Here is a 17,576-nt window from a genome sequence, read left to right as displayed (position 1 = left end):
AATTCTATTACTATATTTATATATGCTTCCTTTAAATAATCTACATGATAGGATAAATACCTTCTATAGATATAATGTTCTAGTAGAGGTAATCTAATCCAGAAGACTGTTTTAAGGTATCAAGGAGAGTTATAGTAGACAGATATAAATAAATAAACAGGAAGAAATATCTATCAAATAAAAAGACTGGTAATGCTGTGCATTGTGTGAAACCCCCAGAGTAGTGAAATATCAGATAAAATTATAAAATAAGAATCCAAGTACCCATATTCAAAGTCAACACAAATTGGGTGTCCTGCAATTCAGTTCATTTTCGTTCTAATATTTACAGCCTAGAGTTCAGCATGTCCCTTAAGACTTCGCTTAGTTCCTGTTGTTTCTAGGAGACAGAGTCTCACAACATACTTCCTGGTCCTTCAGCTCTTGGACTCTCTCCACCCTTCTTCAGCAATGTTCCCAGAACCTTTAGGTGCAGGATTTGTGTTGACATATCAACTGGGACCGAGTACACGCCCACCAGTTGCTCTTTGCATTTTAGCCAGTAGTGGTTTTCTGTAATGACCCACATCTGTTGAAAGGGAGTTTTTCAAGCCTGGTTCTGGAGTTTTTTGCTAAAAAGTCCATGGCTCTTGAAGGGGCACTGTGAGCCCAAGTGGCATAACTTCACTTAAACTATATATGTATACACACATCCATGTTACCTTAATAGTATGGTACCTGAGCAAGCACAGCAGGATAAACATGCTGACCCACCCTTAAACAGAGAACCACGGGCAATGAAGGAAGGCTAAGAACAGGAGGAATGGTTTTTCCCAGGGATGAACCCCCCCCTCAGTTATATTAGCTAATACTTATTGGTCAGCACTGAAATCATATGTATATAACTAACACTAAATGGAGTGAGCCTGTTGTACTTATATGTCTATGCATATGTAAATGTGTGCATGTCAGTGAGTGTGTTTGTGTGTGTGTGTAACAATAACAAAAATGGTCAGTAATTTGAGAGGGCTCTCCTGGGAGAGATTGGGTGAAAAAAAGTGGAGGAGGGAAGTGATATAGTAATATTTTAACTTAAAAAAACTTCCCTTAGTTCAGATGTTACCAGTGGTAATTCCAGATGACCCATACTTCAGCACAGCCAAATTGAAAAGGAAAAGTTCCTATTAATGCTCCCTCAGACTAAATAACAAATGTCCCATGAATCACCTAAGGGGCACACTCCTGGGTGTGTCTGTGATGCCATTTCTAGAGAGATTTAATCAGGCAGGGAAGACCCGTCTATGACTAGGGCTCCCGACTGAGTAAAAGCAAAGGAGGTGGGAGCTGAGCCCCAGCGTTGTCTCTCTGCCTCCCGGGTCTGAAGGCAGCGTCCTCAGCTACCTCATGCTCCAGCCCCATCCTTTTCCTACGAGGATGGACCGCATCCCCTCAACCCAAAGCAAAGATTTTCTTCCCCTAAGTTTTCTTTATCTGGTAATTTGTTGTATTAATGAGAAAAATAACTAATATAGCTTGTAATGATCAAAAAGGATACAACCTGGTAATGGACAAATGAAAAAGGTAACTATGATAAAGTAAGGATGAGGATTGTGTCACAGTTTCTGTGTGTTCTCTAGGCATGCTACCTTCTCAAGACATGGATATCTTATTCAACTTGACAGCTCCCTGAACATCCATGCCATTGTATAGGCATGATTGATTAAATCCTTAGCTATGGGTGACTGAACTCAATTTAAAATACATTTATCATCCTTGGAGGTGGAAGAGAATAGGAGAAAATGGGGAGCTGAAAGTACCAAGCCACTTGTTCCTCTGGTGGATAGTTCCTGTTCTCAAACCTGCTAGGGTCTATCAAGAATCACCTCACTGGAAGAAATTCAGGCATGAATAGCAAAAGACACTTGGAAGATTCCAAAGGTATTTGTGCTCTCTGCCAGAAAGAAAAAAGAGAACAAAACTCAAATAATTGTTATATTCAGAGGTAAAAATCAGTGATGCCAGATGTCAAGTTCTTCCTTTGTTTTCTGCATGAAATAGCAGCTAACTTTTGGATAATCCGAAGGAGACAGAGGGAGAAATAAGGCTTGAGACTACTCAGTGACCATTTAAGAGAGAACTGAGTAAGTTTTTCTATTACAGCTGACGGCAAATACTTTAGAATTTGTACCATCTACAGCTTTGTGGCATATTCATTTTGTTTTGCTTTGCTTTCTATTTTATCTTTTTAAACAACACATTCACGATATAAAAACCATTCTTAACTTAAGACCATTAAAAAAAACAGGCTGATAGATTTTTGATGCCTAATTTAAGATATAAGGTCAAAGAGACATTATGTAGGTGATGTGCCTGTAATGTAGGAAGATTTAAGATTAAGATTTAAAGCCACTTTAAGGAAATTACTTTGAGTTGGTTTAGATCTATACAACTATCTAGTACAATTATTTGGTGTAAATGCTTGAAAATCCCTGTTGAAGGACTAGAGACAGGTACAGGCTTTGGACTATCAGCACGATGAGGACAATTGAAAGAAGTTACTAGTGAAGGCATGTAGAGCAAAAAGAGGACTTAGAACTCCACCGTGAGCGGACAGACAGTTCCATCCGTAAAAGAGGAAGTGCGATTTTTGAAATTACGCAATGTGGACCAGAAATTTTTGTAAAGTCTCTGCAGAAAATATTGTAAATATAAATAAAGCGTAAATAAATGAAGTACAGAGCAGGCAAACACAATAAATCTATTAAAGGAAAATGACCAAAAACAGCAGTAGTTTAATCTGCCAATGCTCAGTAAACATGTTTAAAGTAATAAATAGGTATATGGAGAGAATGCTGCTTTCTTTCATTTTATTGGTCTTGCATTTATGGCTACCCTTAATAAAAGGCAAATTAATAATAAAGAACATTTCATATCGTATAATACAAGTTGAAATGAAATGGGAGCTTCCAGAGACCAAGAGTGGAGAGAGTGGGAAGTTTGTGTTTTATGGACAGCCATGCAGCCAGTTTGGGTATGCGAGCAGGATGAGGAAATGCCAGTCATTCGTCCCCAATAGACTAGGTGAGCCAAGTGAAGCTGAGCACTAGAAGCGTGTGTGTCTGTCTACAGAGGTGAGCCTGCCCTTTCCTTCTGGGCCAGGGCAGGCGCCTCTGGAGTGGCAGGTTCATGACCCACCTCAGAGAATTCTTCTGTGGCCCACTTTAAGGGAGGGGAGTAGGAAGAGGATCTGAGAGATGTTTGAATTTAGTAATTTTCTCAAGGGATAAGGATGCACCTAAAGTTCATCATAAAGCTAAAAATACCCGTGTGTATTGGCAAAGACAAGAGAGGCGGCAATCAAGAAACTTATTAGTTTATAAGAACCACAGTTGCTCATTAAAAATAAAGTTACTGTTTGGTAGTAGAGCATTGAAAGGATTTACTGTGTATCTCACTAAGTGAAAATAAAACCAAACAATTTGAGGAGAGGGAACTGTTACTCCAGGGGTGTCAGCCTGTAAGATCTGTGTGCTTTCTTTTAGGATACTAGAGTTAAATAGATAGGTTTGTCCCAGCAATTTCCCTTGTTGCCTTCATCCCAAGCTTTGAAATTCATTTATTGTACATCTGATGAAGCAGTTGGTTATGAGTAGGAAAGCTGTCTTTCAGAACCCCCACTTTATACTGGCTCTTCATATCAGATAAAAAAGAAGTTACTTGGTAGGATGCTCTGTTGCAGAAACCTGTGGAGCAATGCTATAAGAAACAAGAAGAGAATTAGGAAGGCATAATGTTCAGTAAACTGACAAGAAAAGAGACTTTCACTGAGGAGCAGCCACTTAGACTAAGTACCATGTAGACTAAGTATGGTGGGAACTGGAAAGTGCACGGTCATGTTTGTTGTAGGAGTAGAGGCAAAAACCAGATTGTTCAGGGTTTAGATATGGTAATAGCATATGGTTGGGAAATGCAGATTTCTGTTAAGACAAAACAAACAAAACCAAAAACCAAACCAAAATAAAACAAACAAACAAAAAACCTGGATATGAACTAAAGGAGTTCCCAAAGAGGATTTTGTTTTATTGTTTGTTTGTTTCTAAAAGGCAAGAACCTTAAATGTTTATAATCAGCTCAAAGGGATATTTGATGGAACAAAGCTAGTGACAATTCACGAATCAAAGCCCTAGAAGTCATAAAAGAATACTCAAACAAATAGATCTTTTTCATCAAATGAATGCTAAGCTAATTAATACGAGTACTAGTGTTTTAATATTGCCACTCTGAATGGCTAGATAATTAATATTGTTAATAATTTAAGGGAAAGTATTCTGAATGGCCAGCTAATTAATGTTATTAATAATTTAAGAGAAATTCTTAAACCCTTGGACCATACTTAAGATCCTAAATCCTTTAGAATCACCCATTTTGATGCAAAGTATGTGCCATGTCCAAATCCTTATTATCTAATTATTAAAACGTAATTCCTTTAAAATATAATTAATGTCTCAAAAGCTGTTTTGGATTATTCCCAGTTGTGGCATGGTACAACTGCTTTTCAAAAGTGCCCCTTGACTTAAGTTTTATATTAATTCACATATTCTTTTCTAAATTAATTTTACTGTACTTGAAAATTCATTATCCCTATAACTCATAACACTATTTGTCCTAATGACAAAATATATGATAATTTTATTACTTTGAAATTATGAGATGTCTGAGTCTTCAAGAATGATAAAATTAAAATGCAGTTTTGTCTTATCTTGGTTAACTGTTCATTTAAAGCCAGAAATAGCTGGGGTTGCATATTAAAGATTATAAAGAGTTATTAAAAATGAAAATATTTTTGGGGAAAAGTAGTACATTGAAAAAAATACAGCACTGCCAGTTTTGGTGATTAAGTCATATATCATATGAGAGTTAATTCTGTTTGCTTGCCAAGCTGCAGTGTGTCTTCTGACTGGCCCTGTTTGTAGTTGAATTTTTCTTTGAGCTACCAGCTTCCAAATAACAACATGGAGTCTTAGTATTAATTATGAAAACTTGGCCTTAGCTTAGGCCTGTCCCACTAGTTCTTATAACTTAAATTAACCTGATTTTAGCAGTCTACATTTTACCATGTGGCTTTTTACCTTTTTTTTCCATTCTGTATGCCCTTCATATGCACACATATATAAATTGTTACTAGAGGAGGTACATTGAAAAGGTTTTTTGTTTGTTTATTTGGTCTTTTCTGAGAGTTGTTGAGACAGGGCCTCTAGTCTGTTGTCCTGGCTATCCTAGAGCTCACTATGTAGACCACCCTGATCTTGAACTCACAGAGATCCACCTACCTCTGACTCCTGAGTGCTGGGATTAAACGCCTGTACCACCATACCTGACTTTTCAAGTTTTCTTTCTTTCTTTTTTCTGTTTTTCAACATTGAAGTATCTTGTATGGCTGTAGTATGTTAATATAAGTATTTACCCAGATTCAGATTGACATTTTGGACCATATATAATGATTAGTACTTCAGTAATTATTATCAGATCACATTACAGTTTTTGAAGGAAAATCTAATGTGTAGATAAGAATTGACAAGTTCTATTTATGCATTTAGTAATGTCTGTGTATATACATATGCTTGTATACATGTGTATAACAACAATTAATGAAAATAAGAAGTCATGAATTTGAAAGAAAGGAGGGGGTATATGGGAAAGTTTGAAGGGAGGAAAGAGAGGGGGAAATGGTATAATTATATCATAATCTCAAAAAATAATTTTTAAATAAAGAAAATAAATTGAATGGAATAATGAGCTTTTTGTTTTCTTTCTTTTTTTTTTTTTAGCTTGACTCTTTGGAAATGTCACATCATGCACCCCAGTCCCACTCACCTCCCAGTCCCTTTATACCTGCCCCACACCCCTGCAGCATGCCCCCCCAAATTTAATTCAAAACAAACAAAAACCCACCTCGATCCTCCATCTTTCCAACACCTCTTCATTCATCCTAGTGGCATGGGGAGCGGTGGTGTGTCACACAGTATGCCCTTTTGTCCAATCAGATCCACCGGCAAAGTGTTTATTGCAATAAATCATTGGTTTGGTTCAAGGCCTTTGGCACACCATCATCACTGGGCCCTCACTGAAATCCCTCTCAGACATCCTGCCCCAGTCATGGAGATCCATGGCTATGGTTTGACAGGACCAGTCTCTTCACATATTCTAACAGGTCATAAATGGGGCAGATGTTAGGGTGAGCCAACCCAAGGCCCAGGATGTCAGTCTGGGTGGTAGGTCTGGGCCCCTGGGAGGGGAAGAGCCAGCTCTCCTAGGCCCATGCCACTGGAGCCAGCTCTCCCACGCCTGTGGTGAGATGTGGGGCAATCTCTTGGGTGTATGTCTGTGGGTCAGTTATCATGGGATACATGGGGGTGTTGGGTCCAGCTCTTCTCCTGTAATGTCCAGCAAGGGGCAGGACGAACTATCCCAGGGCCAGTGAGGGGCAGGGATGGCTCATCACAGCCCTCAGGTTTCAACAAGCTTGGTTCCTATGACCTCCTGTGGTAACAAGAGCTGTGGACAACAGCCTAGACCCTGGCTGCTATTGGGCCACAGACCCAAACATGGCCCACAGCAGTAGCCCTGGCCCGGATGATATCATGGCCCCATGTAGCAACTACTCAGGTCACCCAGATGGCCATGGCCCTAGTGGCAGCATGACCCTCAGACATCAACATAGTCACAAGTTGTGGCCTAGCCTCCAAGCATTTGTGTGGCCTTTGGTGGTACCATGGACCATGGACATCAACAGAGAACCCAGCTGTGGTAGGACCAGACCTAGACATGGTCCTCAGTAGCAACCTAGTCTTGGATGTCACCATGGCCCCAGGTGGCAGCAGGGGGCACTTAAATTGGTGTAGCCCTGACTGTGACATGGCCCTCGGAAGCCAACATGGCCACAGGATGAGGCCCAGATCCTAGGCACCAAAGGTAGCCTTTGGTGGCACAAAAGGCCATGGACATCAGCATAGACCCTGCCTGTGGTAGGACCATGAACCCAGACATGGTCTTCATCAATAACTGGGGATTGGATGTCACTTTGGCCCCAGGTGGCAGCACAGGCCACTCTGATTGGTATGACTCTAGGGGCAGTATAGTCCTTGGACACCAACACGGCCCCAGGTGGTGGCCCAGACCCCTGGCATTGGCATTGCCTTTGACAGAAACAAAAGTCATGGATGTCAACATCCCCTGGCTGTGGTAGGGCCAGGGACCCAGACCTGGATGACACCATGGCCCCAGTAGTAGCATGGCCCTCAGACACCAACATGACCACAGGATGCAGCCTAAACCCTGGGCATCCATGTTTGTTTTCTAAGATAAGATTCCAATATATAAAGTATTGCAATTGACTGAACAAATTGATGTCCATTTGAATCCTCTATCGATGTTCTGAGGAGGCTACAACATTAGAAATATTAGTTGCTGCTCTTCAAAGAAAGGGAAGAAACTGTGACAGTTCTGTAAGTCCATGGGGTAATTTGTCCTTTGAAGGATTTTTTTGTTGTTGTTGTTTCATGTCTTTTTTTTTTTTTTTTGGTTTTTCGAGACAGGGTTTCTCTGTGTAGCTTTGCGCCTTTTCCTGGAACTCACTTGGTAGCCCAGGCTGGCCTCGAACTCACAGAGATCTGCCTGCCTCTGCCTCCCGAGTGCTCTGATTAAAGGCGTGCACCACCACCGCCTGGCTTCATGTCTTTTTTTTAAATTTGTAGTTGTATAGGTTTTATAATAAAGGACATTTATAATAGTTTTAGGCTAGGGGAAGCTGTCAAATGTGTGAGACAGTAAAGAAACACATAGGAGATACAATAATTATTTAAAAGTCTAATTCTATGCAGAGATTCTTTAGAGGACTATGTTTCAGTCTTTTAAAGTAGTCTGCATCCCAGCGTATCCACTTCTTGTGACCTTGTAAATGTCATGAACTTTTCTGTGCCTCATTTTGCACATCTTTAATCTGTGAATTATAATAATACTTATCCCATGAGACTATGTTAAAATTCAATGAGTTCATCTATATGAAATACTTAGAGCAATTTCTGACCCATATGTGAGCTACGAGAGTATAAGAATACTTTGTGACTAATTGAGAAATTAAAAAATAGCCAAACCAAAAGAAAAGGCTGTCCCAGGTTTAAGCATGAAAACCTGGTCAGAGTTGTTTGTTTTTTTTTTTTTCTATTTTATCAAACCAGCAACACAGCTAAACCAGTCATAGAGGGAATGATACAAAGAAAATTAGATCAAGGATTCATGATGGCTTGTGCGGGTAAGACTCTGAGGTATCTCCTTTCTGTAGGTAGGCCTGCCGGAAGTCAGTTCACTTCACGTGTTATGTTGGTTGATTTCACGTATGTTATGTTAAGTGAGAAGCCTGCCAAGGCAGAGGAACTCAGACACCTGGACACTGAATATCTGGAGAACTTAAGTGTTGGAAGTTGTATGGAGAATCTACCTATTAAAATGAAAGGATGTCTTGCTTCCTCACACCTCTTCTTTCCTGATATTATTTTTGTTAAGTTCTGGCTCTATTTCATCTTTCTATATAGCAGGGATAGGAAAGGAGAAAGAGAGTTGAAAATGGGTATCAGGGCACAGTAGTAAATTCCCAAAACCTCAGTTCCTCAGGCTAAGGCAGGAAGATCACATGAGCCCAGCTCCTCAGGCTAAGTCGGGAAGATCATGTGAGGCCAGGAATTCTAGGCCCATGTGAGCAACAGAATAAGACTTGTGTCATCCACGCAAGTAAGTAAATCAAGAATTCAAGAAAATAATGACACAAAAGAACAAAGTAGTTGGGTCTAGTGAAAGAATTGATTGGGGCATTCAGAAATGTGTCCTTTCCCCAGTTACTAGCAGAATACATTGGAGCCTTGCAGTCCCCAAAATCTATGTTGTCATTCTAGAAGACAGAACATGAACTCTTTCCCTTTCCAGCACTTGAGTGACTCACAAGATCATGGGGAAAGTGGCAGAACCAGGATTCACTCTACTGATGTTGGTTGAATGATATTCAAAGTTAGTGTAATGCACCATTTGAAACTTGCTCAGCGGTCTCTGGAACAGTTATTTTCAATTAATCACAATACAGCGTTTCCTGACCATGTTCATTACAATTGTGATTCTGTTTTAGCGATGGATGGTAGGATTGATGTCAGCCAGATCCTGTGGGCACACTTGTTTCACAATCTGACCAGAGATCTGTGAACCTTCTCACTGTGCCTCGCACAGAGGAGAAATTGCAAGGCTGCTGTGTTTCTCCTCTTCCTGCTCAGTTTCAACCTAGCTTTCCCAGGGGTCTGCCTTTTTGTCCACATTCCCTCCTTTTAACAACATACTGGTTTGTCATAAGAGAAGTAGCCTTTGGAGTTTTATAGAAGAAACAAAAAAGAAAGATAAATTAAGAAGTCTTGTCATTGTACTTGTTAAAAGGAAAAGAGTGTAACCTAGAGGGATTTTATTATTTTAAAACATGGTAAAGGACAAATGGGATTAAAAACTATTCTGTGAACTTTCTTTAGATTGTTGTAGGCATGTCCTATTGTTTTATTACAGCGTTTTCTAGGGTTGTTCACAGTGGACTCATATTTTCTTATAGTTACTTCCAGAGCTATAGGTTGTAATTCTTCCAAAGCTAAAACTTGATCTGCAGATGTTTGGTTTAGTTATAATCTTCAAGCATAATTCTGACAATTTTAAAAGACAGTAATTAATATTGAGTGACTGCTAATTCTTGCTTGAAATAGTAAGCACAGCTATTTTAATTTTATAGAAAAATGGTAATATCAAATGAAAATGTAAAAGCAATATTATAGAATGCCAGTTCAAAAAGTTGTTACCCTTTGAAAGGTTCTGCTTTCCATCTTTGCTGTATCATTAACTAGCAAAAGATGTTTTATTCTCTCTTGTATCAGACTACTGTTGTTTTCCTGATGACAAGCCAATAAGCATGAGCACAGAGACGTGATATGATATGTAATAAACAGACAAAAGCTTGGTCATAGCCTGGGCCTCACTCCTTCTCCCTCTTCCCTCCTGAATTTTAAAGTGATGGAGGGGTGTTCAATATGCAACATACACTTTATGTAAAGTCATAAATAAACTTACTAGAAAATAGTAATTTTAATTGTGAAGAAAAAGGTTTTTATTTTGGAATAAAGGACTAGGATTAAGTCAGTGTTTTTCTTTATTTAGAAGAGAATCCTTTATATGCTAAACAAATAATCTGTGACTATGACTCAAGATTTCTATATTTAGAATGCAAGACAACTAAGAGTAATCTTCAGAATTAAATTCTCCCTTCAAGTATTTGGTCCCACTTAGTGTGAATAATTAGCATTTTATAGGACTCATTTAGCATTGTAAATTGTTAAAAAGTAAAAGCATGCTGCCCTTGCATGGGTAAATGCCAACTCCTAGAATACTGAGGATTCTTCAGGTACACAAAGGTCAAGTCCAACCTGGTCTACATAGCAATCTCCAAGGAACTTGGGCTGCAGAGCAAGCTTTTCTCTCTAAAAGAGAAAACCAACCTGCCATTGATCTATCAAAAGAATAGAAATTTATTTAATCCCTTTAGGCTTCTATTATTAAATATACTGCATAAAACATAATCACTTTGTTCCTATTGTATTAAATATGAAATTTGCCGATTTTAAAAAATATTTTATTATTTTATGTGTATGGGTGTTTTGCCCACCACCTGCATACTTGTTGCCTACAGGAGCCAGAAAATGGTGTTGGGTCTCCAAGACCTGGATTTACAGATGGCTGTGAGCCACCATGTGGATGATGGGAATGAAACCTGGATCCTCTGGAAAAGCAGCCAGCATGCTCAACTGCTGAGCATGAACATTCCAAAGGGATATGCCTAAATACATAAAAATATTATTCTCTCATAATATTTAATAGACTACAGGTAAAATTTTAAGTAGCCTCTTCATAACATTATCAATTCCATAATCACTAGCCACTCTGCTAATTATTTTATATAAACATTAACTTTTTCTCTTTTTTAGTCTGTACTGATATCAGAAATCAGTGTTCTATTCTTTTGGAAGTATCTTGTTTTTGGTTTTTGTTCTGTGATTGGCAAGTTTTTTGTGGTTTTGAATAAAAATGCCTTTAATTGCAGTGAAGCTTAGAACATATCAGAAGAAGAACAGAGCTGGATTGAGAGGGAGACTATAACCACAAGCCTTATTTACTTGTGAACTGTCTATTTCTAACTCACTAGCTTTTAGCAAATGTGACTACTTGTCATGGATCTTAAAACTTGGTTCTACATAGTCAAAACTAAATGCTAAATCCCTAAGTTGGGCTGATTTGACATTCTGAATTTGTTCTGTTAATTGTTTGTATGTATGATTAGGAAAGTGATACTCAGAATTAAACTAGTCTTCATTATATCCCAAAATATAATATAAATATAATCTAAAATAAGTTTTACACTCTTTAAAAGCTATAAATACAATATAGGTTAAGATTAATAGTTTTATATACCACAGAAAACAGAGCTAAGTAAGATATATATTCACTATATTTTATTGACTGTAAGATTGGTCTTGGTAATATGTTCTAACTGGGGCTTATGACTTCATATTAATTTTTAGTTTACTTTTCCTTCATAAGCATTTCAAAGTATTTTATATCAAATAAGAACTTAGTAAATTACTACTGTGACGCAATACTATTTTAAAAGATTCTACAGTGGTTTTTATTTTGTAGTGCTGAGAGCACCACTTTCTTCTCCATCTTTATTAATATGCATAAATTGTACTCAATCCTAAGTTTCACTACACTGATGACATTTAACTCCCGGTCCTTCTCTTGTACCCTCTTCCTCTTCTTGCTGGCCCCTCCCTTCTCTTCCCAAGTATTCCATCTTCTACTTTCATGTCTCTTTAAAAATGCAGTCTCCATATTTTAAAGACAAAATTCGATTGTTCTGTTTTACTGGGGAGCATTAATAATTTCACTCCTCTTTACAACTAAATGCTTTATTCCTTAGGCGTTCATCTCTTGATGAGCATCTCAACTAGCTCTATGTCTTTACTCTTCTGAATCTCACTACAACACTAACTTAGATTCCTTCACGTATATGTGCAGGGGACATAACTAAATCATATAAGCGTGTAATTTCACAGAAATACACACTACAAGATGGCAGAAGGATGTTTTGTGCTACCTCAGAAACTGTTGTTAATTTTGTCCTAATTCCAAACCAAATTTTATGTGACAAATTTTTATAAAATTTAAGTCAGCAACTCAATAGGTTTTTATTATTTTTTACATCTATTTGTTTAGTGTGTGTGTGTGTGTGTGTGTGTGTGTGTGTGTGTGTGTGTGTGTGGTGGCATGAATATAAAGGTCAAAAGACAGCTTGCAGGAATTGGTTCTCTCCTTTCCTGAGAATGCAGGTCAGCAGATTAGTCAGTGTGAACGTTTTCTTATGAGACATCTTGCTGTCTCTCAAACAACAATTTTAAGATTAAAAAAAAAATTCTAACACAATACAACACAAAGATTTGCTGATTTGTTTTTGTATATGCTAAGGAAGAGTGTAGGGAAGTATTAAAATTCTCCTTCATTTCTATATAAGCCATTTAGTTTCTGTAAGAGGAGAAAACTTTGTATGCACAGTAAAAGACCACTAACATACAGTCATCTTGAATCTTTGCTGCAGTGTTTTAGGGATTTTCATTTGTCCTGGGTGTTATGATGGCATGCATGTTGCAAAGAGCAAGTCATGTTCAAAACCAAAGTGGAAATGCAACATGGGCAAATGCTGCCAGAAATAGCCTGGATGCATTATAGTTCATGTTCGGTCATTTTATGTTCTGAATCATTCTGCTTCTGCCAGTTTTTCAAGACCCTGTGCATTCAGTTATGTGGCTCACAGTTAAGAAGCTTGGATTTGAAAAAAAAAATGGAAGTATTGAGTTAACCAGAAGAACTGCATCGACAGAGGGAAGGTGACAGAGATCGCCCTCTGTTTGTCAGCTTTCGGTGGCTACGACGAGTTCTCGGTTAGGTTAGAAGGAAAGGTATTTTTTTGATGGCTATGACAAGTTCTCGGTTAGGTTAGAAGGAAAGCTATTTTTTCGGTGGCTATGACAGTTCTTGGTTAGGTTAGAAGGAAACGTTATTTTGGCTTACGGTTTTGCAGGCTTCATGCTTTCAACTGGCTGTTGCTTTGGGGCCTGTGGTAACACTGACCATCATGGTGGGTACTACGTCAGTGAAGCAAAGCCATTCACTGTATGCACCTAGGAAGCAACGAGAAAGGGTCCATGTCAGTTTATAGAGGCGTATTCCCTTTAATGGCACACCCACAACGACCTAACTTCCTCCCACTGTGTTTCACCTAAACATCCCTCACCTTCCAACATTACTAGTCTGACAACTAAGTCTTTAGCACATGTGTGCTTAGGGAATGACATTTAAGATCTACACCATAGCACCACCCATAGCAAGCAGTTTCCTGGAATTAGCTCCACAGCCAAATGACAGCATTTCTTAGCCACATCTGCTTCCAAATTGGGCCATGTGACTAGTTCTCATCAGAGAAATCTGAGCAGATGTGGTTTTATAATTTTTTTAAGCAAAGTAATCAAGAAACCATTTTTTTGTTGTTCTTTCCTCTTGCTTCTTCAACAGCTTTTTCAATTTTTCTTCTAGACATGGGCCACTTCTTTATAAATCTGCATTGATAATCCTAGTTAAAATAGTTCACACCTTATCCCAACTCTGACTTTTAACCTAATTCATTCCTAATCTTCACTTGACTTATAGTACTTCTTGTAATATTATGTCTTTATGTTTTAAAATTATAATTATTTTTCTTGCTAAAATAGTAATTCCTTAAAGGCAAGGACATTAACATATTATAGCTACATTTTAAGCCCTATCATACTACATAACCTATCAAACATTTGATGAATCTATATATAGAATGAATGAATGGTTAAAACGTTGGTAGTGAGAAAATGCATGTGCCTTTTTTATTGAAAATGGATTTTTTCTACACAATATATTCTGATTATAGTTTCCTCTCACCCAGCTCCTCCCACATACTCTTCACCTCCCCACACATCCAAATCCACTCTTTATTTGTCTCTCATTAGAAAACAAGCATGAATCTAAATAAATTAAAAATAAGATAAAATAAAATAAAAACAAACAAGAATAGAACAAAACAAACAAACAAAAGAGCCAAAGAAAAAGCATGAGAAACACATACAGATGCAGAGATACCCACATTTACACACATAAATTCCATAAAAACACAAAACCAGAAACCACAATATATAAACAAAAAGATATGCAAGGTTTAAAAAAAAATGCCCCAACAATGCATTATGAGCCAAAAATCTCCAAAAATACCATTTAGTTTGTTGTGTGTTGACCTTTTACTGTTGGACATGGGACCTCCCTTAAGTCTGGTATGTACACTTAATTGTAACCAGAAGTTTCTTGGGTCCGACCTGGCCCAATGGTCCCACAACAGCTTATTAAATCATCACTCAGAGGCTTAAATTACTTACAACTGTATGGCCTATAGGTCAGCTTGTATTAGCTAGCTCTTTCAACTTACTCAACCCATCCCTTTTAATCTATATATTGCCATGTGGCGGTGCCATTACTGGTTTGCTGGCGTGTGTTCCTTCAGAGGCAGGCTAGCATCTTCACCGCTCTGCCCTTCCCTCTCTATCTCTGCTTAGATTTCCTGCCTGGCTGTAAGCTTTCTTGCCATAGGCCAATGCAGCTTTATTTATCAACCAATCAGAGCAGCACATATTCACGGCATACAGAAAGACATCCCACAGCACCTAATGAGACTTTGTTGGAGAAAACTATTTTTCCCTTTGATAGGGGATCAATTGACGGTAGCTTCTAGGCTAAGGATGGGGGTTTCTGTCCCCTTCTCCTTTCGGTGATGGGATCCCATTGACGTAGACCTGTGCAGTCCCAGTGCATGCTGCCACAGTCTCTGAGTTCCTCTGTGTGTGTCTTAAGGAATAATAATATGATTGTTGTCAAGGGGACACGGGATAGCTCCCAGAAAATTACATTTTTTTTTTCCACATAGAAATAAGCCCACAGTGCTAGAGCCTCTGAGAATTCGGGTGAAACTCCGGGGTCTGTGGTTCCAAGGGCAGTGTGCTCAGTGGTGCCTGGGCGACTCCCCAAGATGTCTCCCAAGGCTGTAGTTTGTTCTGCAGCTTTTAGGGTGAGAAGAGCATCACGGTGCTGGGGCTCTCTGGCACCTTTCAGCTTTTAAGCCACAGAAGAGTTTGAAAATTGTGACACTTAAATAACAAAATTTAACAAGCTTTATAATGCCCTGGTTTTCAAACTCATTGTCTGCAAATGGAAATTACTGGTTTGGGCCGAGTATCAGAACTTGGAGTGGGCTATGTCCACCCCCTGTCCCTCAGTTTGTGATAACTTGCTTGTTTTTATTGTTTCACAGAATGGATGGATTAAATGAATATTCATGTAATTCATTTGACCTACAATGTCTATTAAACTCATTTCCTGGAGATTTAGAATTTAAGCAGATCTTCAGTGACATTGGTGAACAGATGGGAAAAAATGCCACAAGGTAACTATTGCTACTGTTTAAACTCAATTGTCTCCATCTCTTATTTACATAAAAATTATCTTCTTTGGATTCAGGATTATCTCTTCTATTATCATATGTTTTCCTTACCATTAACTTCTTAAAAGACATTGATTACTTATTTTGAGGCTAGTCTTGAACTCAGAGACCTGCCTGCCTCCATCTACCAAGTGCTGGGATTAAAGGCTTGAGCCACCATGCTCAGCTCCAGATTTTCATTAATACACTTAGAAATTAGCATTCTTGCTTATATGATAAATGCAAAACCTTAATTTGAGACTAAAGAATCAAAATAAAATGAAGGTGTCTCATCATAAGTGCTATAAACAAAGCCCCAAAACGGAATTATTTTAGAGCAAGGGATATACATACCTGTAATCACACTATGATGGATGGAGAGGCAAGTCTAGTGAGACCCTGATACAAAACAAGGTAAGAATATTTTAATTGAGTTTTTATGACCAATGCTTTAAGAAAAAGGAGAGGAGGGAAATATTTCTTTTAATTTCAATAGGGTAAGTTAAACTTTTTATTTTTAGTTTAGTTTTGTCCTTACATATGCTAAATGTAACACTCGTATGACATAGTCATACAGTTAAGTATAGGTATTTAATATAAAATAACTGAATAAGATTTTAGTATAATTGGTTTGTGTAACATTTGTGTTATGTATTATATGATAGAGTTTCTAACCTAAGAAATGAAAAGAACATTAAATAAAATAGATCAACAAGTCATTTATGTACATTACAGAGCTACTTATATTTTTAATAGAAATGATTTTTAAAATATAAACTTCTCCCATAGTAATTGCTTTGTCCCCATCAAAACAAACAAGACACTGAGTGATGGTTTTGTTACATATTGCTTCATTATTTCCCAAATTGCTCTCTATTTAGTTTCCTTTTCTCACCTGATCAATAAAAATCATATTGAAGAGTATAATAATTATTAAACTTTTGAAATTCATAAATTATTGTTTAGATTGAAATTTGATGTTGATTTTACAAGGAAGCATATTATAGAATACAGTTCTTACATTAAAAATCTTCTATTGCCCATATATTAAAAATGACCCTACAGCCTCAAGTGACCATTGATCTTCACTAGGGATAGAAGGGAGTAGCTGCATGTGCTGCTTACTACATTTAGAATCAAGTCTATTTTTCATCAAATTCAATTATGTTTTTATTATACTCTTGGGAATAAACATAATAGTATAGAGTACATATATTTTCAAAAATAAAATACTGAATAATAACTATGGTTCACAAGAGTATAAATCATTTATGCACTCATGTATTGCCTTCTAACAGAATAGCTTTTAGAAAATTGTGTGTCATGACGAATCAGTTATGCTACACTTACACTTCAGTGGTTGAATTACCCTTGGTATTTCGTATTCTAAGAGTTGTATTTATCTCCTGTTGGCACACATTGAATAAGTAATGAACATCTGTGTGATATGGGTTTCCCACATTACTTTTAGAAGAAAAGAGACATTAGCAATTCACTCTTAAATACAGTATTTCTTCTTATACTTGAATTTTCCAAGCTGTATTTCTTACAGTGACCCTGACAACTTAAGTGTGAATTCCTTTTCCTTCTTCTTAATATCATCAAGTTTTATGAGCCATGGGGTCTTTCACCTTCCCACAGCAGTGATTCACCAGAATAGACCAGTGTGCCCAGAGGTCACTGAACCTTCACCTGTCTTTCAAGAGAGGCAGTCATTCTCTCAAGTCGTTCTCTGTTAATTTCTTCGTTTCCACTCAAGCAAAGCTATGGACTTCTTCCACTTTTGAGGATAGAAGTCAATGGCAATGGATTCTTTACTTTAAACACTTATCACAACTGACAACAAAAGTCTAAATAACCTGCCATGGATGAGTATTATGAACTGTACCCACAAACAGTTGAATAAGAAAGC

General features: G+C 37.7%; 1 protein-coding gene across 6 annotated transcripts in view; it reads left to right on the top strand.

Moving 5' to 3' along the window:
* Kiaa0825 (KIAA0825 ortholog) overlaps positions 1-17,576 on the top strand; it is a 433,759-nt gene that overhangs the window by 33,411 nt on the left and 382,772 nt on the right. For 5 of the 6 annotated variants that reach the window (XR_008219664.1, XR_008219665.1, XM_052743697.1 and 2 more), the window contains exon 2: positions 15,497-15,628. The exons of the other annotated variant lie outside the window; for it this stretch is intronic. Coding sequence is in view for 3 of the 5 variants with exons in the window: in XM_052743697.1 (XP_052599657.1) it covers positions 15,498-15,628 (131 nt within the window). In the remaining 2 variants the exon portion in view is untranslated. The remainder of the gene's footprint in view (positions 1-15,496; positions 15,629-17,576) is intronic. 6 annotated transcript variants of the gene reach the window in all.

Source organism: Peromyscus californicus, unplaced genomic scaffold (genome assembly GCF_007827085.1).
Source record: "Peromyscus californicus insignis strain IS unplaced genomic scaffold, ASM782708v3 Scaffold_18__1_contigs__length_77618521, whole genome shotgun sequence".
Classification (NCBI taxonomy): Eukaryota; Metazoa; Chordata; class Mammalia; order Rodentia; family Cricetidae; genus Peromyscus; species Peromyscus californicus.
Note: the sequence above shows the minus strand (reverse complement) of the source record. Positions and strands in the feature narration are given on the sequence as shown.